Source organism: Epinephelus moara, chromosome 9 (assembly GCF_006386435.1).
Source record: "Epinephelus moara isolate mb chromosome 9, YSFRI_EMoa_1.0, whole genome shotgun sequence".
Classification (NCBI taxonomy): domain Eukaryota; kingdom Metazoa; phylum Chordata; class Actinopteri; order Perciformes; family Serranidae; genus Epinephelus; species Epinephelus moara.
In genome coordinates, this window is record NC_065514.1 from 1,322,734 (window position 1) to 1,346,850 (window position 24,117).

Here is a 24,117-nt window from a genome sequence, read left to right on the forward strand (position 1 = left end):
AGAAATGGTTGTAATTCCTACACGGTTCATACTACATTTTTGAAAAAAGCCTTAAATGAAAGCTGAGAGTCTGCACTTTAAGCAGGTATTCATTGTTTCATTTAAAACCCATTGTGGTGGTGTACAGAGCCAAAATGACGACAACTGTATCATTGTCCAAATATTTATGGACCTGACTGTACGTGGTAGTCAAAAAGATGAACTAATTCAACATAATGTAAGAATTATAGAGACACAAACAAAGAAATGAAAAGTGTCACAGCAGGGATGTACCTAATGTAGCTTTCCAATATGCACATGGTGTTTTTGGCTGCAACTTCTGTGGTAGCTCACGCATTGTGCAGCACATTGTGCTTCCAACTGAAATTAAACGTGCTACATGAATACATTTTGGCTTGCTTGCTAATAAAGTAGCAACTGACTGCATGTGTGAGAAGTATCTGTCTTTGCATGACCTCATGTAAATTTTTATCTATTATTCTCACGATTTATGTGTAATTTTTTTTTCTTTGTCTTTCTTTTTAGGTTCAGTTTAGTCTGACATTAAAGTTTGTGCTGTAAAAATACAATATACAGGTATAAAAATACAGCACAGATCTGTGTGCTCAAATCATCCTGAGGTGTTCTCACTCATAAGTCAATGTTGCCTCACTGAAAACCTTCCTCTCTCTACAGAGGAGTAAAATGACCCCAAAGCTCCGCACTCTGTCTCCTGTGGATTATTATACCTTCCCTCTGATGTCATGATCTGCCTCTAATTTGTGTCTCCTGTTTTAATGTGACAGGCCTTAGTGACAGTCCTTACACATCTCCTGCAGCGACTCTATCAGACCCTGAAGCTGGAAAAGGTCTCACATATCTTACTGTGGCTTACATTTTGATGGTGTAACATCGACTCTGTGTTTGACTCTCTGACTGAAAGAGAGCCTGGAAGGATCCTCATGTCACGTCCTAATTTGTGCATCCTTCCTGGATTGTGTCTGAGCTTTAAAGTCGGCTAAATGTAATACATTCTTATTGAAATGGATGCATATTCCGGTTTGCTTTAACGCTGCAGCCTCTCCTGGTTTCCCTCTTTATAAAAGGCCACCTTCAGTTTCGCAGACCTCTCCATCTACTCTTTACTCTTGGCTCTCCCTGCAGCTAATTTGTTTCCGTACCAAAGCCCTCCTATGACACACATATTGATGTTGTGCGAGCTGCGGCTTGCTATCTGTCCGTGAATCCGCTGAATCGACTGGACACACTTCATCAGAGCAGAGTCCATGGCGCTGTCTCTGCTGGTGCCAATTTGCAGGCAGAGCTGAGACTGCGATGGAAAGTTGCTGCATAGCGTCAGCTGATGGTGTTATCTACGTTCAACAGCACAGAGACCGTCATTAGGCTCTATTGATTAATCCTCTCTATCTTGATCGCCTGGCCGTCTACAAACCTTCACTGCAACTCTTTTACTAAACTGCTGGAGCCAGACGATGACGATAATAATAACCTCACTACAGCTGTGATGTCACATCTCTGCTATGAGCTCTTCTGAGTAGTTTGTGTTCAATATCATTGAAGAAACTTCAACACCTGCTCTCATTTTGGAGAATTATCATCATAGTTAGGAAGATGTTGCAGAGGATGGCCGCTGTTTCTCAGGCTCCAGATTTTATTTTCTTGATTTTATTTTGGTTTTTCTAGATTTTTTTCTTAAATTTTTCTTGATTTTCCTTTCTATTTTTGATTACATTTCTTTAATTTTTCATTTTCTTGATTTTCTTTTCTTTGTCTGAGTTTCTTGTCTTTTTCTGATTATCTTCTTTTTTTGATTTTCTTTTCTGTTTCTTGTTTTCTTTTGCTGATTTTCTTTTTCTCGTTTTTTTCTAGATTGCTTTTGTTTTTTGACTGTCTTTTTTCTTGATTTTTTAAATTTTTCTTGATTTTTTTAATTTAATTTTGTTTTTTCTTGATTTCCTTTTCTCTTTCTGATTATCTTTTCTTTTTCTTAATTTTCCTTTCTATTTTTGATTAAATTTTCTGGGTTTTCTTTTCTTGATTATCTTTTCTTTTTCTGATTTTACTTTATTTTTTGATATCTTTTCTTTTTCTTATTTTCTTTTGGGGTTTTTTGTCCCAATTTAACTTTCTTTTTCTTTGTCTTTTCACTTTCTGATTTTCTTTTGTTTTTCTTTTACACATTTAATTAGTATTATTGAAGAGAGCCTGAGATCCAAGATTTTTATTCCCTACGACTGCTTCTATGTGACTGTTTTGTATATGATTATAGTAAAGAACTTGAACGTTATTGCCGAGTGTCAGATGAGAAGATCGATACCACTCTCATATCAGTACGATAAACATGAAGCTGGGGCAGTTTCCTTGGCACATGGGGGGTTACGTCCTTGGCACGTGTCTTAAGTCGATCACTACCACGTTATTTTAATATTTTGCATCACATGCAAAAGTGAGCGTCTCTAGCTTGTCGCTGTCATTAAGTTTTAACCTGCAAAGGCGGCAGTGCCTCAGGAGAGGAGAGGAGAGGAGGTGGATTGTAGGTCTGTTTGTAAACGGGGTTTCTCTGACAGTCATGCATTTCCCCCAAAAAACATCTCTTAATGCATGGTAGAGTGCCGTTTTTTTTTGTTGTTTGTTTTTTTTCCAAAATCGCCTTGATATCTAGCAAATCGCCTGGCAACCCTCCAATCGCCAACATACGATCTGATCGCTGATCGTCCTAGGCCTAGTGTATATCCTGAAATGTTTAACTATTTTAAAGCCTGTGACCTTCAGACAAGAGTGGCTATTAAAAATGTGATTTCATTAAGGGTCACAAAGAGCTAACAGGCGAACAGTTGCACTTTGTGACCTTTGATTGAGACACTTTTTTGGTAGATGTGCGTCATCAGATACCAGAGACACTACAACATATAATATTTAGGGGATAACAACAACTGTAAATGAGAGTTGGAAACAAAGTGAAATAAAACACTGGACAGAAAATTGAATTTATAAAATTACCCAAACCTAATTGGCAGTTAGTGTCGTGTTACACTCAGCAATCAATCCACTCACCTCTTCAGGTCCAATATCTGATCATTTGCATCGACAAGCTTGTTCTCTGTTGACACCACGTTGTTCTGTAGATACACAGAGAGATGAAGGCATGTCAAGAAGAAAACTGATTCTGTTTGTCACTGCTGAAACGGTCTGACATGTTTCAATGATAATCAAATAATCAAACAGAACGTAAGACATCAGATCCATTACCTTCAGGCCCTCGTGCTCCTTCAGCAGAGAGTCATATTCTCCGAGCAGCTGAGGAAACAAGACAACAGACACCTCAATCATCAACAACAACATTAGTGTTGACACAGAGTTATGTCAAATGGAATAAGGATGAACCGGTCATCTTTTTCTCCATCCTGACATGATGCCTAAGTGTGGGATATTTACCAACACAGAGCACTGATCTGACACCAGCGCTCTATATTTTCCTACTTTAACATCTGCAGTTCCTCTCTGTATGTTAATGCTTTGGGATTGTTAACACAAGGTTGTAACTGTAGCATGTCACTTCTTGACAAAGAGCACTGTGCTGCTGTGATTAACAAGCTCTCTGTTTCTTTGTTTTCCTCACAAACCAAAACCAACCAGCTGAGCTAAACTGTTCTGTAGTGATTTTTTACTCTGGTTGCTTAAAGTTTGTTGTCAAGTAGCAAGGTTGCAGTGAAAAGGTGAACTTCAGATGTTATATAATATCCTGATTATATTCTGTCACACATCTCAGTCAGACTCACATCTTGCAGCATCTTGTACTCCCTCTCCCTCTTCGCCTCACTCTCGTCGGCCTCCCTGCAGGCTTTCTGCACCGACTCCTCCAGCTGCCGTATGTGGGACTTCAAACGTGCTGCCGAGGCGTCCTTCTCTTTGCCCGAGCGTTTGCTTTCTTCTAGGCGCTGCTGCAAGGATTTCACAGTAGCACCTGCTACGGCATACCGCTCCGGCCATTCTGCCTACCAACAGAAAGTCAGGGTAATATTAATGTTATGCATATGTCTGATAGATTAAAAGTGACTCGAGGAAAACGCCCTTGATGTGTCAGATTAAAAAGCAAAAGGAGACAAAACCTTTGATTTTTTTTTTTAAATGTAACGTCACAGTTATAGAATATTAATCTGTCATCAGCAGGCTTTTCCCACTGGGTTAATTACAGGCAGATATCAGAGAGTTGGGTTTAATGATTTAAAGGCCACTGTTCTGACCTGGATGTGAACCAGCTGCAGTCACATGACACATTGTTTGGGTTAAACATGAGCATGTTACAGTCCTGGAGGATTATTAATGTGCACCTCCTCCTGTACTGCCTTAATATGCACATTCAGCACATCCAATGCATCAAAACATTGTTTTCTAGTTGGAGCCGCGCCTCGTTTTCAAACTGTATGGTTTGACTAAAATGAACAATGACAGCAATATAGTCCACGATGAGCAGCGCTAAAATCAACCTGCGTAGTTGTCCCTCCATTGTGACATTAGAAAGTGTCACATTTATCTTGCAAGTGTACTCTTCTTCAACGTTTGCTTTACTTCCTGGATTTTTCCCACATGGAAATTCTGACCAATCAAGAGCAGCTTTCTCACACAAGGCATTTGATCTGGTCCTCTTGTAAATGCTGCCGTGAGAACACGAACCAACTCTAGGCAATTATACAACTTTGGAACAACATGAGTCCCTGATTCAGACCAGAGGAGACGACTCTAGGCTGACAGCAGCCTAATATTTTTTGTAAATAACAAGATTTCCCTGCAAAAACTATAAATTTAAAAGAACAAATTGCTTTCAGCCCTACGGAGACATACACACAAGCATAACAGATGATGTGTGTTATATTAGGACTTCATTGGGCTAGGGTTACAGCGATATACCAGTTTTGAGGTATCCCGTGATATAAAAGTTGAAGGTAATCATACCGTGTACATTTGCTTATCTACAATATTAAAAAAGAAATGTAACTGGGCGGATAATCTCAACTTTATTTTAGTTCTTTTCTAAGGGGAGACTTTTTACACAAACTTCCATTAACAAACATGTTTCAAGTTTCTGTAATAAAATGTTTGTTCAACCAAAAATAACTGATCTGACTGATAATAAATTCTGTAATACCATGATACTGTGAGACCCCGATATTTTCTGACCTGGTTATTGTACCATGAAAATCTCATACCGTTGCAACCCTACATGGGGCTCTGAGATTCATCACATACGGTGGATCTTTTACTCACTACTGTGTTTTATACTCAAAAGTGAATTGGCCTGCTTTATGTGCATGCTGCCTCAGGCACTGGTATGTTTTTACTTACAAACCTATAGTTGGTAATATTCCTACATACTTATCTTCCATTTTGAATATAAACTTTTTGAATCTTGTTGTGCCCAAAGTCAGAACTGAATTGGGTTAAAAAAAGCTTTTAGGTTCTCTGCACCTACAGCCTGGAACAATCTGTAAAATGATCTCAAGCTTCAACACATGGTGCCCTTGAATGAGTTTAAAACCTTGGTGACATCTACAGAGTCCAGGCTGTCAGTGTGCAACTGTTTTATCTAATCATTCTATGTCACTCAAATCTATGTGTAAATTTTATTTGTTTTTGAAACTCTGTTGCTGCTATTCTAGGCCAGGTCTCCCTTGCAAAAGAGATCTTTCATGTCAATGGAACAAACCTGATTAATTTAAGAATGAATAAATAAATAATGTAAAAACAAATCTAGATAAGTTACCAGTTTTTTCTCCAGTAAGCCATTTGTTGCCTCTAGTTCTTGAATGCGACTGGTAGCCTCAGCCAGAGCTTTCTCCAGGTGCTTACACCTGTGGATAAACAATAATCACAACAGTACAGTGTTAGAAAACTAAATTACATGAACCAAAACTGAAGAACAATGTCATGCTGGGGAAAATGTCCTGCAGGACTCCATCTGTAAGTCTGCCTTCTCTCCACTAGATGTCTCTCAGCTTGTGGTGCTCAAAGTGCCAAAAAATTAATTTGAAAAACTCAACATCAAAGTCTCTGTCCAGAAATCATGACCTGGTTACTCAAGGTAATCCACAGACCTTGTTGTGAGCAGTTTCATGTAGGAACTATTTTCTTTCTACTGAACTACACCTGCCAACTGTATCACTGCGCAGAAGGAAGCGTGCATCTACTGCTAGCTCACCTAGCACCACTGAGCTAGCTAACGTTACAGCTCAGCCGAGGAGGACGCNCTTGGGTTCGCCCTTCACCTTCTCAAAATGATCCCACACTTTGGATTTCCTGCCCGACATGTTATTAACTAGCCTGTGGAATAACCGCAGGTACCAGCCCTGGAGATTAACCTGACTCCTGTCTGACTGCTGAGCGTGGACACTTCCTGTGTCTGTCCTTTCAAAGTAAAGTCACACATGGTCCAGTCATATAGGCTTGGATCTATTTTGACAAGGTGCAGCTCCTAGTAGAGTTTCATGATTGTTCTGACATTGATGTTAAGTTTTTCAAATATATTTTCATGGCATAAGCTGAGTGCCATATAGTTTCATTTATTGGAGAGAAGGCAAACATCTCTACGGCCGATATCTCCAACACTCTGCAACTCACACCAAAACAATCTAGACTGATAAACAGCACTACAGATAAGAGGAAAAATACATAGTTTTGATTTGCTGGTGAACTGTGACCAAACTCTGACCAAAAAGTTAGTAAGTAACACTATATATATTCTTTATACTGTTTACAAAGATAAAACTAAAGGATAAAGAGTAAATAAAGAATAATACACACCTCTCTGTGAGGACCTGGTTGCTCTTTTCTAAATCCTGAGGCAAATCTCTGAGTTTCAGTTTGTCTCGCAGGATTTGGATCTCAGACTCGTAATACGCTTTCAGATCAGCCACATGTCGAGAGTGCTTCTCTCTCAGGTTCTGCCGCAGTCTGAGCAGAAAAAACACAGGGAAAGAGGAAGATGAATGACACTGTGGAGAGTGGATGACGTCTGGGGGACTCAACAAAACGGAGTAATTAAGATGCTGACCACTTCTTTTAATGAAAAACAATATTTCTAAAGCTTTGCGTTGTCAGGCTGCTGCTTCTATGTAATCTGCTAATTCAGTATGAGCCTGATAGATGCTTGAAATCCTCCAGCAGCTAAGGAACCTCAACCCTTGTTTCTTAAAACAAAATGTTCTGCTTCATTCATTTTATTCTCTTTTCTTCCTTGTTTCACTGTAAAAAAATATAAATGTGTGTTTGAACAGCGCTGACTAAATAAAGTTATATTTCATAAAGCAGGAGCACCCCAGTGTGAACAAATACTGCCACCTGTGTGTGTTACACTCACAGAGAAAGAACGACAGGGTCCTCTAGTGATGAAGCTCTCTCCATGTTTGGACTGACTGCAGGCCGCAGCGAAGCACCAGAGGCTGAGCAAGGCTTCAGGGTGCTGGTGTGGGTGTGACTGCCCTCCTCCTCACTGGCTAAGGGGGCACTGGCTCTGCGTTGCTGGCTGGATGTGTGGGAGCAGGGCTGAGTTTTATCCTGGGAGGTAAACGCTGCTGCTGCTGCCTGGTTTCCCCACGAGCTCTGCACCTTAGACGGGGAAGGCCCGGCAGCTGAGACACTGGAGGTATCAGAGATGCAGTCAGTGTCTCCAGGGTTGGGACTGCACTCCACCATGCTGTCGGGGGTCAAAGGGGTCCCTACTCTGGGGTACAGGTGGGGCTGAGGTGCGGCGAATGAAGGACTGCTGAAGTGAGAGGGCGAAGTGAAGCCAGAGGTACGATCAGACTGACGCTGGTTCGCTGCTGGGTCCAAGGTCAGCATCTAAAGTGACAAAGTACAGGTTAGAGACTCGGCTGAGGACTAAACTGATCACCAACGAGTCGTGTGACGTACCTGTGGTGACGAAGGACTGGATGTGACAGAGCTTTCCCAGTCTGAACGCTTACAGTCTGTTCTCTGCTTGTTCTGGTAGATCTCTTTGAGGGACAGCCGAGGCTCCTGAACATAAAGGACCAAAAATTACTTAGGTATCACTAAAAAAATAAATAAATGTATAAATAAATACAGGAATAAACAATCTGTTAATAAATAAATACAGGAATAAACAATCTGTTAATAAATAAATACAGGAATAAAAATACATAAATATGGAAAAAATAAACAAATGTGTAAAAGAGAAATAAATACAGACATATATCAATGCCTAAATAAATGCTAAAATAATCAGAAATATAATTGTATGGGGTCCAAAAATAATCTTAAAACAAACAAAAAACCCAGAAATATAGTTGTACAAAAATGTAACAATACATTTAAGATATTTATTTATTTATGTCCTGTTTAATTGTCAATATTCATATTTATTTTTTGCAATTATTTATTTATTTCCATATTTTTTTATTCCTGTACTTATTTATTGATTCACTTTTATATTTATTAATGTATTTACTTATTTATTTATTTATTTTCCCCTGTATTTATTTAGAAATGTATTTATTTATTAATTACCGTTCTTATTTTTTTTATTCCTATACTCATTTATGGATGTATTGTTTCACTTTTGTATTTATTAATGTATTTATTTATACAATTTCTTTTTTTCTTACTGTACTCATTTATGACTTTATTGTTCACTTTTGTATTTATTCATTTATTTATCTATTTATTTTCCCCTGTATTCATTTATACATTTATTCATTTATTTACCGTTTTTATTTATTTGTTCCTGTACTTATTTATGGATTTATTGATTCTTTTTTGTATTTATTAATATATTTATTTTTTTCTCCTGTATTTATTTACACATTTATTAAATTATTTCAGCATTTATTTATTTATTCCTGTATTTATTTATACAATTATTTACCTATTTATTGATACTTAGACTAACTGATACTTAGACTAAGTCATTTTTTGGAGTCTACATGAGACAGAGATCAGACATTTAGGAGGAGAGGTAAAGCCAACGGGTAAATGGGTGTCACTTTTTAAACTTCTGGTTTCTTACTGGTTACAACCTGCACACATCATAGTATATATATTTATTTTACTGCCTGTCACAGTCTGCTAGTGTAGTGTTAAATTTTACTTTATATTTTATAATATATTTAAATTCCTATATTTTTGCTGCTTCAGTTTTCTGTCTTTATAGTCTATGTCTTAGATTTCATTCAATTTATGTGATTTTTCTTAATAGTTTCAACAGTGAACTACAGGAGTTACTCACCAGACTCATGGATGCCTCTTGCAGAAGGAGGTAGGCGCCACTGTCGAAGCTGTCCGGCAGGGGGTGGTACAGTTCACTCTCATTCAGACGCCAATAAGTGAGGCCTAAGACGTAGAAAGGAGTAGTATTGTTTAATCTTTTATTTATTTAATATTTAGTTTGTATGTAACATATCGTGTTTATTTCTGGCAGCAATGGTCACCCTGATGAATCCATTTCAAAGGATGACGTCTAGTGATGTGTTTTACTTATTGTCAATAAACCCAATGAAAATACCAAAACTGGTGGTGCTCCGTCGCTGGGCAGGACCAGTGGACTCCCTGTAGTTAGTATTCATTTTTTTGCGATAGACAGCAGGTTGTCAAACTGCCCCTGAGTTTTGCGATAGACAGCAGGTTGTCAAACTGCCCCTGAGTCGTCCTAAAATCTGCCTGGAAACGTCCATGATGGAGGAGAAGCTCCTGGACCAACTGGTGGTACTCCCCATGATCCAGCCTCTTTTTTAGGGTCTCATGTACCCACACAGATCTCTGTTTATCTGCTGACAGCCTCTCACCCTCAACCAGAGCTACAGACAGCACCCTCTGCCTCAACATGGCAGCAACTACACACTGATTACTGCAGGATACATAAAATACAAAAATAAGATGAATGGTAGATTGATCACACAGGAAGGTTAGGGTCAGGAGGTGATGTGGTGGTAATAAACTATGGGACAGGACACACTGTTGACTCAGACTGGAATGTTTCAGGAGGATAAAAAAGGGAGCTGCTCTTATTCCTCATGATGAAGCCCTCGTGGTACAACAGTGCCATCTCACTGTCACTTGAGGTAACTGCAACAGGTCTTCATCTTCCATAAAAACATATAATATCCTGTATTGTTTATATTCTATCACAGTCACTATGTCAGTGATGTCTTTACACTAGCCTCGCCTTGCTGTGCTGTGTTTCGTCTGAGTCAGTGAGTTGTTACCTGATGCCTCAGACATCAGGCTGTCACTCCTCCTCAGGGGGAAAGAGCTGGACGACGGCCCGGCCGCTCGCTGCTGAAACCCAATAGAGATGAGTGGATTAGATTCAGCAGAGGGAACGTAATCAGTACAACCACAACTCACACATACATCCAAAACAAAAACACTGCAGATGCAGCGCAGTGATAAACACTTGGTGAGTTGTACCTGGTCCTGGAGGTCTGAGCTCTCGGGGGGGATTTGTTTGTGGGGTTCTCTGAGGTTGCGTGGCTGCTCTTGGTGCTCGGGGGTTTGGGATGAAGCTTGTCCTGCTTTGCTCTTCTTGGGCCTGAGTGGATGAAGCTTGTCCTGCTTTGCTCTTCTTGGGCCTGAGTTTCTGCATCTGTGCCCACGAGGTCAAAAGCTGGCTGGTGCTGCAAACAGAACAGGCCAGGGTGAGTAGAAATATCATTCACCTGATGAAATGCTCACTGAATCTTAACACAGTTTCTCCTGAGTTTACCGAGTTTAAGTTAGGACGTTTTAAGACATTTTTAATATAAAGTAGAATGCAGTTATACTGGCCAAAGAATCAAAGCTATCAGCAGCTTTATGGAGCTTTAAAGTGAGTTTCAGCTCAATGTCTTTCTGCTCAGTCCACAACTTTGCTGTCCTGGTTCTCTCACTGCATTGCTTTGAGAGAAAACGCTGTAAACAGCTGCAGCACACTACCTGCTCAGCAGCAAACAGCACAGACACAATAAGAGACTAGTAGCTAATGAACATCGTGGAGCATTTAGCAGCTGAAGAGACAGATATTTCCCTCAGGAGTTGGTGGAGACCAAAAACAGAGCAGTGAAAGAGAGTGAATACTGGACTGATGTTCATCTGGCAGACACAGACACGAGTCCAAATAAATGACAACATGAAAAACTGGAAACGGGAAACTGAAATAAATGCTTTTAAACGGGCTGTTATGCAGATTTTGAAAATGTGGAAACACCCTCAGCTTTTAGCAAAAAAGCAGTGATGTAGGTAAGAGCGCTGATAGTAAAATAAAAATAATAATAATAATAACAATTAGGCCTGCCAAAACAAAGCATCAATTTCAAATAATTAATCACAGGAAAAAAAAGCATAAAAACATTAACGCTGATTGAGTGTATTCCGTGGTGTGTTATTAAAGGCCACAGTGTCTTTGTCACATGATAGAGGCAGGCGAGACGACGCTGCTCGACCTCGTGAATGGAACATTTACATTTAAACCATGCCCCAACAGAACTGTTGATAGGAGCACCGCTCTGCAGGTTCTGCAGGAAGGAAATTTCGTACCATCAGAGAATTTCAAGCCTGAAATATCACCTCAACACAAAGTATTTAGCAGCAAACCCGGAGGCTCGAGCTGGCACAGCCTCTGATGCTAACGCTAGCAGGCAGCCTCGTCAAGCCGCACTCGACCACCTGTGTTCAGACTGTCAGTCTACCTGTGATTGACTAACAACCTCCTCTACAGAATGGACTGCAGACCAGTTTCAGTGGTCAAGGACAGGGGGACAACTGTGTCCAAATTCCAGCAGCTTTACGACACATCTGACAACATTCATTTAAACTGAAATTTTTTAAATACTTTCACAGTAAAAACTGATGCCTGCGATTAATTAAGATGAATTAATTACCGAGCATGTAATTAATTAATGTTTTAATTGCCTGACAGCTCTGATAATAACAAATAAGAGAGTTAGTTTGGGTTTTTGATTCATTAATTACTTTGAGTTTGATGTTTAATTAATTTCCGAGACAGATAACAAAAAAGAGACAGATAACAGGTGATTAATCAGCTATCAGCTTTTTCCTGTTCCAAACTATTGTTATTATATAAGCCTTTAAAATTCCACTATTAGTCGACCTCTTGTGTGAGGTACTTTTCATTTTCAGTGTATTATTTTCACCACTTTATCTTGCTACTAGACTGCCCTTTCTAACAGGCAACTGAAGCTCTTATATCGCTCTCTTCCAAGCTACCAGACTCCTTTAACAAAAACAGTCATTTTACCTCACAGAACACGGGAGTTATTGGTTTACTGCTGCCTTGATCTGTTCGTTTCTTTGGGTAAATGTATGATTTTGAATCCAAGCTAACGTGGCATTTACAGTAGTACGTTGCTAAGCTTCTGTGCCGGTTAGAGGAACATAGCTAATGTGGAAGATGAATAAAACACAAGGGGGTTTATATGTAGCAACGTCATCATGTAAAACCTACATCACTTCACGTGGGAAAACATTTTCAGAGGTGTTTGGGAAAATAATATTTTGATACTAAAACATTTGTACTTTGACCAAAATTTGAATTGGAAGCTAAAGAATGATATAAAAACCCCTTAAATTGGCAAACTGGTTGCTAAAGTTCAGATTTTTCAACTCTCATGAATAAGTGTATGACGTGAAATTGCGCTACTTGCTTCATTTGTGCTGCTTAATTTGCTTTGCCTTGCAGATATTCGCATCTAATCACATCTTTGCGTTGACTTTAAATGTAATTTACTCGTGTGAATTGTTTTATTTGCTCCCAGTGTGAACACAACATAAGACTTTTCAAGACCTGCAGATACCCCATCATAAGGAAGTCTTAGGATCAACTCAGACGTACCCAGAGTTTCTCTGCTGGTAGATTAATGGGTTGGGTCCATGCACTCTGAGAGTCCTCTCGTGAGAAGAATCCTGCTGGCACCCAATCACAGTCATCTCTGTGTCCTCCTGGAAGTTCGGGGCCCAGTGATCCTTCTCCCTCTCTTGACCACCTTCCTCATCGTCCCCCAGAGACCCAGCAGGTTCCAGACCTGTTTCCCAAGCAGACAGAGTCCCGTACCCGCTGCTGAGTACCGTGGTCGCCCGCTCCTCCCCCTGGTTGGCAGTCTCTGATCTCTGGAGCGGCGGTGACGGGGAGCTAAACGGGGTGTGGGCAGGGGCTGCCAGGCTGTCATTGTCACTGGCCACATTTTTGGGGACTGTGCAGTCACTGGAGATGAGGGGGAATATATAGTCCTTTGTGTGTGGGGGAGTTTTTGTCACTGACGCTGGAGAGAACTGGACGCTGGCCTGGCGGTTCTGGAGCTGAACCAGAGCCTTAATTTCATCCTGAATCAACTGGAAAAAGACACATAATTACTTCACTGCTTGAACAAATATTTTTAAATATGATAAGACGTGTCTAAATGCAGGCTCACCTGTATTTGGCACTGGTATTGTTCTTGCTGAGCGAGTATTTGCTCTTGGTATTGCTTCTCAACCAGCTGAAACAGATGCAACCATCGGCCCTGTTGCAGAAAAAACAATAATGCAGCATTATTACTCACAGCAGGACGTTACTGTAAATCCAGACTAACATGCAGCACATCACCAGCCTTCATCCTTATTTTAGAATGACAAAGTCCCCCGCCACCTAAGTGTGTTTTGCATACAGTAACTTCACTGTGATGTTTGACCTTCACTGTGCAGAATGATGTATGTGCAGAGTTTGACGCTAGAAGGTTGTTTTGACATTAATATGCTGAAACTTTCTCTGAGCTCAACTTAAATTAGGGCTGGAATTAACGCTTCTTTTCCTTGTCGATTAATCAGTGGATTGTTTTCTCAAATAATCAGTTAGTTGTTTGGTCTATAAAATGTCATAAAACATTAGTCCACAATGGAAAGATATTCAGTTTATTGTCACACTGGTGTAAATAACTTGACTTTTGACTTTTTGTCCTTAAAGAATACTAAAACCTTGATGTAGACCACTCATGTTTTTGGAAATGTCAGAAAATATCTGTATTTTGGGAAATGGTATGTAAAGAGCTTGAGCACATACTAGGATATGAGGTTCCTAACAGATGTTTGGTCTTCATCTAGTGATCGATATTTGATCAAAATATTGCTAGTAGCAAGCGAGAAAGCTCCCACCAGACACTGGGGTGAAGAAACACCCCCAACGAAGGACCACTGGCTCACAATTGTGGAAGAAATCTTTTTAACGGAGAAGTCGACACATACTGAGACTACAAGAAGCACAACTAGAAAGAAAATGGGAGAAATGGACTCTATACAGGACTCAAAAAGACGACGCTGGACTGGAATAATAATCAAAAGATATACTGATCCTTAAAGCTGTTATTATTTTTCTATTATTTTATTTTGCTGTTGTAACTGACATGTTAATGTCACAAAATTGTTTTAATAAAGTTTTAAGTGGGAAAAAAACTAATTAATAAATTATCAAAACAGTTGGCGATTCATTTTAAGATATTCTCTGCAGGATTTTCCTAAAAACAAAAGACTCGTACAGAAGTAATCCCTCTCAATCATCATTTAAGACCCACTTTAAGTGTGTGGCACTCTATTTTCTGCAGAGACTCTGCCACTTGCATGCATTTTTTCCTGTGTTTTGAAGTTTATGGTCATCTGCAAATAAAATACTGCAACTAAAGGGAAGCAACATGCCAAACAAGAGTTAATCTGGTTGGCTTTCACTTTCACTGGTGAGCATGTTTACAAACAGTAACTGACATATCCTGCATAGTATACCTTTAATAGTTAACAATAAATCAATTAATTCCTGTAGCTCCACCTTAAATCTGACATTAACACATGTACCTAAAAGCCTGATGTGACATTACAACTAGTTTCGAGCCAATCACAGTTCAGTATGCAACTTACACAAGAGTGATATCGACACTTGAGACCTTCAGTGCACACAGACTGAAAATAGACTTTTTAGTGAACTTTTCAAGTGAATAGTATTTGTGTATTTGTAGATTCTGGATTTTTCAATGGGAGAGAAAGAGTATTTGTCGTTTTTGGCAAGGTAAATCAACTTTTTTTTTTTAACAGACACAAATTAGTATTCCAAGCAGAGCATTTCTGTGTCTTAGACTATGTCTGGAGGTGAACTTCCAGCTTAACAATGTGAATGTGTCTGAGTTTTACAGACGGCCAAATGTTCAGCGGTGTAGAGAACCTTAGATTTCAAGAAGTTACTTCATGTCAGTTTTATTGAGACTCTGTATGGAGTTATTGAGAATACAAGGCTGCATCATCATGTGTAATGATACTGCTTCTCTGCTGTCACTGCAGTTCTTTCACTGTCTGAAGCCTTTGTGTTGCACATGCTCACATGAAACCAATTTGTACTTTCTGCATCCCCGAGGCCACAGGGGTCCACATGATGTGAGGTTCATCATCTGCGCCCACATCCATCCACATCCACGAGGGTCCGTGTGACCGTGTGTGTGCAGCCTAACATGTGTGAACATGTCTGTGTGTGCAGACATGCAACACGGTACTAACAGAGCAGATGCATGTGCACGGCCTACATCCTCCCCACCACACATACTGTATACATTAGGGATGTTCCTGATGACTCACTTCCATGATGTTTAAATGGAAGTTTAAACTTAGACTTGTCGACACTAACACTCAAAAAACTGAGAACAATTTGTGGTTGAATGCCTGGAAAACACAGTCGACCTCCACTAACTCCCAGACCTGGAGAGACTTCTGCTGGAAAAACCTGATTTGCTTTTTCATCACACCCAAACAGAAGTCTAAACAAACTGACACCCAGCTCTGCTGCTGGAGGCAATGTGAAGAAATCATGGTCGACCATGCCTGTTTTTTCTGGTTTTGGTCTTCTATTCAGTTTTTCTGGAAGGAAGTAGCAACAATCATTAGAAAAACTTTCTGAGTTTTAGTATCACTACAACATCCACATCCCTTTTTCTTGGACACATCCCTGATGGACTAAGTCAAGATGATATCGATCTAATAAAGCTCCTGCTGGAGGCAAGTAAAAAGGCCATTACAAAATACTGGCTCCAGAAACTCTGACCCGCTGCCTCTTTATTAATATCGTTAAACACTTGCACTTTCTGGAACAGATGACCTTTTCCATACAACTTCAAAAAGAATTGGGAGAAAAATGGTGGAGAAAATGGTGTGTTTTTATTGCCAATGAGAAACACTCCAGTTGTACTCAGTTTCTGTATAGCTTCATGTGTTATCATACGATCTGTTGGGCGACCACCATTGGTTGTATATATAGAGGTGAGTCTCCTCATCTTGTTCATGTCTGATGAAGGGCTGGTGCCCGAAACGTCCTTTGGGGTGACACGATTAAAATTTACGAAAGGAGCAGTTTCTGGTGTGCAGACCTGTTTTTGTATTGTTTTGTATTTGTACTAAAAACATGTATGCAGACAGAAATTCAGCCGTGTTGTTCTGTCAGGAGATGCAGTGACTTAAACCAACGGTGAGTAAGAATAATTATAACGTTACATGTAATTTGTTAAGCTATGAGAAGAGGGGAAAAAGTTTGCTAATTTATGCAGTGTAAATATGCTAAAGCTGATCATGAGAGATGAGGGGAAAACTTTTTTTTTTGTCAATGCACCTTGACAGTCACATAACCCTGAAGATTTATGAATGATGACAGTTTTGTTTGAATGAAAAGATTTGTTCCAGAAAGGTCTCTCTGACAGAAAGCCTCAAAGGTTATCCTATGTGCTGTTTTCTGTCTGTTAGTGGAGTCAGTTTAAAGTCAACTTTACTGCACTTATTATTTATGTGTTGTTTTTATCTTTTAGGGCTGAAAATTAAAAAGAAAGGTGCAGCAGCTTCTTCTGTGACAGATTGTGTTAAATGGGCAGCCCCCTAAATGGCAATGAATCGAAATCGTATCGTGGCAGACTTTGTAATATCAGCAAATATCGTATCGTTCGTATCGAATCTATATTATATTGTATCGTGACGACACTGTTGATTTACACCCTGGTAAACACACTGAGTGAGTGAATTAGTCAGCTCTTACACATGTGTGTGTGTGTGTGAGGGGAAGCAGCTGTGCACCACTGTGACTGTGATACAGACTCCCATCAGACAGAGAAGTGATAAACGGAGGAACAACAACTCTCTAATGATTTGGCCATTAAATAATTAATCAAAGATAATTAAATGATCAGGTATGTACACTCAAAGGCCTCGAGCCTGATGAACTGTGCAGTGATGTGTCTTTGTGTCGTAGCACATCACAGCTGTCTGTTCCCTGCAAATCACACTGTGTCTGAAAAGATCAGCTGCAGCGTGGTGCTGTGTGTGTGTGTGTGTGTGTGTGTGTGTGTGTGTGTGTGTGTGTGTGGGGCGTTGGGGTCTTTGTGTATGTGTGTGTCTGTCTTACTGTCAGGTGTGATCCGCACAAAAAATAAAAGTGACAGCTCAGAAATGAGGCTGCCAGCTGCCAAATGCAGTGCACAGGAACAACTGCCACAGCAGCTCACCCCAACTTCACTTTCAACATCATCAGTGTGCATCTACACTCTCACTTCCTCATTCTGCAATAACTACTGCCTCTCAGGCTGTGTGGTATTTCCCCACCTCACAGTCCTTCCAGATCTCCGGGTCGGTCTCTCCGCTGCTCTGGATCTCCTGCACCAAGGCCCTAAGGGTCTCGAGGGAGCTTGGGTTGATGAATGGGAGGCTCTTCCCTTGTTCGAACGCTTCATCTGTGCTCAGACACAGACTCCTGCAATAAATCATAGCATGTTAAGTCACATACTGCGCCAAAGTATTGTAATATATGTACAAGATATAGATGATATACATTCACACAGGATAAAATATTAGACTACAACATGGCTGCACAAAATTCTGGACGCCACAAAATGATAATTTGAATCTATTTTCTGTGAAGTTCTTGTACATTCAGAATACTACATAAATATTTAAAAACCCTTCTAAAAAAAGACGGATCAACTAGTCACTGTTTCACATTTTATCTCTACTCTCTAAACTCTTTTTAGATTCCGTAAAAAGCAGTGTGTTGCAGATACCGCACCTGATCTTGTTGCATGCTGGTGTGATGTCCATGGGCCTGCTCTCCACAGTGCCTCCTGTTGTCTGGGAGGTCGTGTGTCTCTCCTCGGAGACAGCCAGCCCCGAGGCTGACGTCCCCTCAGAGGACACCAAAGAGGTCTCGCTCTCCTTACCCACATCCCCGTCAGCACTGACATGGCAATGGCTCAAAGCCCCCGAGCTGGACACATCCTCAGAGATACTGTCATCTGTGGACATGTTTATGGGCCCATGCAGCGGGGGTCAGTCTGACAGCTGGAAACCAGGAGGAGGGGAACAAGAGGCGAGAGTCAGACATGTGGTAATATGGTGTTCAAGGTTACAGCTGGAGGTATTGGCCAGCACCGCTCAACTACTGCACACACACTCTCGATACCAACACATTTACCGATCTATACTTATGTATTCATATCATACCTCCAGCTGTTTATTCTGTACACATCTACTATTAGCATTACTTAAAACTATACTCTGCACAATAGGCTATATTCTAAAATATACCTGCACTGCACTGTGTTCAAACTACGGCTGGGGAGTATGAAGAAAGTAAAATATCATGATATTTTTTACCAAATACCTCGATATAATACATACAATTGCATCTTTACTGTAATACAGCCTCTAAAAACCAGAAAAAAAGACAACAGTTATGAAAAGTCTGGGACAATATCTAGTATCATATCAATATATTATCTAAACATCACCCAGTGCTTGTTCATTCTGATCATACTGTATATGTCTTATCATATTTAAACACACTTTTAATATTGTTCATACTGTGCAAATCTTGTGCATTCACATCCCTTACTGTTTTCTATTTATCCTGCATTTTACTTTGTATATTATTTTGTACATTATTCTGCACTTCACTGCGTTTTGCACTTCTGCTTAAATGCCAAACTGCATTTCATTGTCTCAGTACCTGTACCCTGTGCAATGTCAATAAAATTAAACAGCGGTGGATGAAGTACCTGAAAGCCATACTTAAGTAAAAGTACAGATATCTTATCAGAAAACGACTTTGGTAGCAGTTAAAGTCACCTACTAGAATGTTATTTGAGTAAAAGTCTTAAAGTATCTGATATATTTACTGTACTGACATATCAAAAGTAATTTTATCACGTTAACTGTAATTAAGTATTGAAAGTAAAAGTACAAGTAAATGCTGTTAATAAAACAGCAAGAGGTCAGAATTTTGAGAGTTATGACATTTATTTCTTCTTCGAATGTACACCACCTAGGGTTGCAACGATATGATTTTTTCACAGTATAACTGTATAACTGAAAATATCACTGCTTCACGGTATAACAGACTTATTTTTATTATCCGTCAGACTAGTGTCGCACGGTATACCGGTACTAAAATAGTACCGCAGTACTAGAGTATTCCAAACGGTACTATACTGCATTTGGAAAATACCGGTACTTTGAAATTGATTCAATTCATTAATTTAGTTAATTTATTTTACTCATTTATGCACACAAACGCCTTTCTTGTTCCTATTGGAGCACAGATTGCACAAGTGGTGTGTATGACAACACCTGTATCAACATTCGCAGCTGGCGCACGTGAAAAAAGACAAGAGAAAGTCTGCCTCGCAAAGGGAGACAACACGAGACAACACAAACTTGGTGGAACATTTGAGTTACCAAACCGTGACGTCCGTACCGAGGTACTTACCGAACCATGATTTTTTTGGTACCGTTACACCCCTACTATTTATTGTTCTAAAGGTTTGTATCCAAAAGGACTTTTCCTTAGGAAAAGTACCGAAGAGCATCGAAAAGTATCGAAATTCATATTGGTATTGGTACCGAAACAAAGATTTTGGTATCGTGACAACACTACGTCAGACTGACCCTTAAAGGAATGAAAACAAACAGGTATTGTCAGTTGAAAAAAACATTTTATTACTTTAACTGAAACGTGAAACCATTTTGTTAATGTAAGTATGTGTAAAAAGTCTCCCCTTAGGAAACAACTAAAACAAAAGGGAGATTCCCCGTCAAGTTGCATTCCTTTCAATATCACAGATAAGCAAATGTACGCGGTATGATGACCGTCAACTTTTATCACAGTATACCTTAAAACCGGTATAATGCTGCAACCTGAACACCACCTTAAAAATGGAGCGTACACTTGAAGAAAAACAGTCTTTTTAACAAGTTATAGGATTACAGAACAAAATTCCCTTTCCTTTATTCGTCTGCCCACCCCTTCCTCCCTTCCATCTTCCCTTACTTCCCTATTTTGTAGTAAGTGATTAAGACGCTTAGGGGAAATGTATAAGAGTAAAAATATACATCTTATTTAGGGAAATGTAGTGGAGTAAAAGTGAAAGTTGACAGAAATATACAAACTCAAGTAAGATGAGGATGCTCTCAAAAGATATTTAAGTACTGTAATGAAGTATTATTACCTTGTTACATTGTACCACTGAAATTTAATCGAATCTAATCTTAATCTAACTAATAATTTAATAATCAAATATAATATATGATCATTTATTTTATTTTTTCCCCTCCATTTAAAGGTTTTTTTAAGGGACACACAACAATGAATTTTTTTGCCAATATCTGATATGCCAATGTGGCAAAGGGCCACAGGCTGGAATCGAACCTGGGCTGCTGCAGTAAGGACTAGGGGTGTTACGATACATCGATCCACATCGATTCATTGATTAACGATCCGCTTATATCGATGCAAAATGAAAACATCGATCCATTTCGTCATCTTAAAGATACACATTTATTTTGAAATTCACATAACATGTCTGTGTCATCATTTCTGGGTAAGCGCGCCTCCGCTCAAACAACAAACAGAGCTCAGAAATAAAATGGTCAAATCATATTCTAGTTGTTTTTGTGAGTTGATGTAAATGATTGTGTTAGATGGGCATATGATATCGCGTCATATCGGGCGCATGCTCTTGAATCGAATCGAATCAAAATCGTATCGTGACAGACTTTGTGATATCGGCAAACATCGTATCGTCATCCAGACAAATCGATATAATATCGTATCGTGATGAAGCTGGTGATTTACACATATTATTTTGCATCCCTAATTTTTTGTGGGGAGTTATTCCTCATCCACTGATGGTCCAAGGAGCAAGGACAGAGGGATGTCACTGTGATACTGGACTGAAATTGAGATTGAATTGTAATTAATATTCATAGTCCTTTGATGCATGCTTTATGATTGGGCAACAATGGAATTTAACTTGACTAATCTGTCAAGCACTTCAGGTATGATATGTGCTATATAAATAAATTTGCCTTGTCTATAACGTTCACAACAATGGATAAAAAGCAGCTGGTTATTACATAGCTGTCATAGCTGAGAATAAGCTCTCAATACATGTCACATTCCCAACCTTACACCTGCTATCAACATCCCAGAGTTATCAAAACATAAACAAACACCCATATTGAAGATGATGTGTAATTGATGTGCATTAGCATCAGTGATCCTCCTCTGTCTGTCCTGACCTGTGTGTGTGTGTGTGTGTGTGTGTGTGTGTGACAGCTTGTCTGGACTGGCCATGTCTGACTCAACAGCTAATTAACCACCTCGAACACAATCAACAGACAGCTATAATTAGCCGTGCAGCGGTTTAAACAATTAAACAACACCAGCTACGTTAGCATCTTTAGCTACGGTGTCAGCCAGCAGGCAACCACCGACGCTGCAGCCCGATAAAGTTGCCTGTCAACTCCGCGGGAGCCTGGGTCAGTTAACGAGCTAACATGAAAGCTAACTGTTACAACTACCTAACACTGGTAAGCAGCTGGTTAGCTAGCTAGCTAAGTTGAGCTAAGTTGGTTTATTACAGGTTTGTAAGCACAACGTAGGCAAGCCGGACAGCGCGCGGGAAATGACACCGCACATACACCATTAGATACACACAGTGTTGGAGAAGACATCATGGCGCAGATACGGTAAATAATAGTTAACGTACCCGTTGACTTGTATCATCGTTTCGTCCATATTTCTCTGAGAGTAGACACCTCGGCTAGCTGCTTGCTGGTTGGCTGCTGCACTGCAGTGATCTCCGGCTGCTGTAACGTTCGCAGCACTGCGCCGCCATTGGTCGAACTCTAATCAAAAATACTGCGCTGTGATTGGCTGCCACTTTCACTCCGTGTTTCTATTGGCTGTTCGGGGGGAAGAGGTGTCCACATCTGTTGGGACAAAAGCTGACTAAGAGGAAATCAACAGACACACAGACAGTTTGTTGTTCTGTCTTACTCACACATCCAGATGCATGTTGCTCTTTTCTGTTGTTGTAATTTGGGTCTTTATAATTTATTGATTACATTTATTTTACTCATTTATAATCATCTGCTGTTTATTTTCCAACTCCAGCTGTTTGTCTTTTGCACTTCATACACTCAAATTAACCATCACAGTGGTGGAAGGCACCTAGGTGCATTTAATGAGCAGGTTTGGATTTATAGAGAACTGAAAATAAAATATGATGCTATAATCATGCCTTGGTTGAGAGACTTTCCAGTCTATAGGTTTTTATATGGAGTCACAGAAGTGCCATAAAAAAATGACGAATCTGAAAGAAAAAAACAGACAATACATGGAAATATGACGGCTAAGTGACAAAGTACCCTCTGAAGAACTATCCCCACTGGAACCCTACCTGAGATGGCTGATATACACCACAGCAACAGTGATCCTAAAAATGCTTGACTACAAGATGAACACCATGAGCATAACGAACTACAACTAACTGCACTCCATAAAGGCCTGGCAGCACAAATGAACCAACCATTGCTAGATGGGACTCATACAGCTTGGTTGACCCAAGGACGGACAGTCCTGATCATGAAGGATCCCCAGAGGAGCACAGTCCCATCCAACTACTGGCTAATAACATGCTACTATACGACATGGAAGCTCCTGTCAGACATCATAGCGGCTAAGATGAATAGGCACAATAACAATAATAACACCAGGGGAGACAAGCACCAGCTACTGGCTGATAGAGCGGTCACCCAAGACCAGGCAGACCAACCTGTTCACCATTTGGATTGACTACAAGAAAGCCTACGACTCAATGCTACACACGGATACTGGAATTCTTGGAAAAGCACAACATCAACAGGACACTAAGAGCCTTAACCAAGAACTCTGGAGGCCAACTCAAGAACCAGAAGGCAGCTTTGCAGATGTTCAGCACAGTTACTAATACCTACACAGAGTAAGGCAGGTCCTGAAAAGTCAGCTGAATGGAAAGAACAAGGTCGGAGCCATCAACATGTACGCCCTGCCAGTCATCAGATACTCTGCTGGTTTAATAAGCTGCCAAAGGAGGAGACAGAGGCCGCTGATATCAAGACAAGGAAGCTTCTCACAATGCATGGAGGGTTTCATCCCAAGTCCAGCACCCTGAGACCTCACACTTAGTCCAGCACCCTGAGATCGTACACTTAGTCCAGCACCCGTCCAGCACCCTGAGATCGTACACTTAGTCCAGCACCCTGAGACCTCACACTTAGTCCAGCACCCTGAGATCGTACACTTAGTCCAGCACCCTGAGACCTCACACTTAGTCCAGCACCCTGAGATCGTACACTTAGTCCAGCACCCTGAGACTGTACACTTAGTCCAGCACCCTGAGACCGTACACTTAGTCCAGCACCCTGAGACCGTACACTTAGTCCAGCATCCTGAGACTGTACACTTAGTCCAGNACTTAGTCCAGCATCCTGAGACTGAACACCTAGTCCAGCATCCTGAGACTATACACTAAGCAGAACGAGGGAGGCCGAGGACTGGTGAGTGTCAGAGCCTCTGTCCGGGCCGAAACAACCAAGATCCAGGACGACATCAGGAACATGGCCCCCAAAGATGAACTGCTGAGTGAATACCTCAGGCAGCAGAAACCTGATAATTCAGTGGAGCAGTGAAGGCAACAGTGGTATCAGTGGTGATCGGAGCACTGGGGGCTGTGACACACAAACTGGGAGAGCGGCTCCAGCAGATTCCAGGTACATATGAATATAAAAACATATGGAAATTTT

At 40.3% G+C, this 24,117-nt stretch overlaps 1 protein-coding gene across 4 annotated transcripts in view; it reads right to left on the minus strand.

Annotated features, from left to right (window-relative positions):
* LOC126395742 (M-phase phosphoprotein 9) overlaps positions 1 to 22,156 on the minus strand; it is a 36,399-nt gene extending 14,243 nt beyond the window's left edge. For 3 of the 4 annotated variants that reach the window (XM_050053432.1, XM_050053434.1, XM_050053430.1), the window contains exons 1-16: positions 22,041 to 22,156; positions 18,062 to 18,333; positions 17,602 to 17,749; positions 13,419 to 13,508; positions 12,842 to 13,338; positions 10,584 to 10,628; positions 10,423 to 10,543; positions 10,218 to 10,290; positions 9,242 to 9,345; positions 7,909 to 8,013; positions 7,355 to 7,836; positions 6,799 to 6,948; positions 5,762 to 5,849; positions 3,780 to 3,995; positions 3,250 to 3,297; positions 3,055 to 3,119 (exon numbers count right to left, since the gene is read on the minus strand). In XM_050053432.1, the coding sequence (XP_049909389.1) occupies positions 3,055 to 3,119; positions 3,250 to 3,297; positions 3,780 to 3,995; positions 5,762 to 5,849; positions 6,799 to 6,948; positions 7,355 to 7,836; positions 7,909 to 8,013; positions 9,242 to 9,345; positions 10,218 to 10,290; positions 10,423 to 10,543; positions 10,584 to 10,628; positions 12,842 to 13,338; positions 13,419 to 13,508; positions 17,602 to 17,749; positions 18,062 to 18,297 (2,468 nt within the window). In that variant the 5' untranslated portion in view covers positions 18,298 to 18,333; positions 22,041 to 22,156. The remainder of the gene's footprint in view (positions 1 to 3,054; positions 3,120 to 3,249; positions 3,298 to 3,779; positions 3,996 to 5,761; positions 5,850 to 6,798; positions 6,949 to 7,354; positions 7,837 to 7,908; positions 8,014 to 9,241; positions 9,346 to 10,217; positions 10,291 to 10,422; positions 10,544 to 10,583; positions 10,629 to 12,841; positions 13,339 to 13,418; positions 13,509 to 17,601; positions 17,750 to 18,061; positions 18,334 to 22,040) is intronic. The other variant, XM_050053431.1, reaches the window with a different exon arrangement.
* Between the last annotated feature and the right edge of the window lie 1,961 nt (positions 22,157 to 24,117).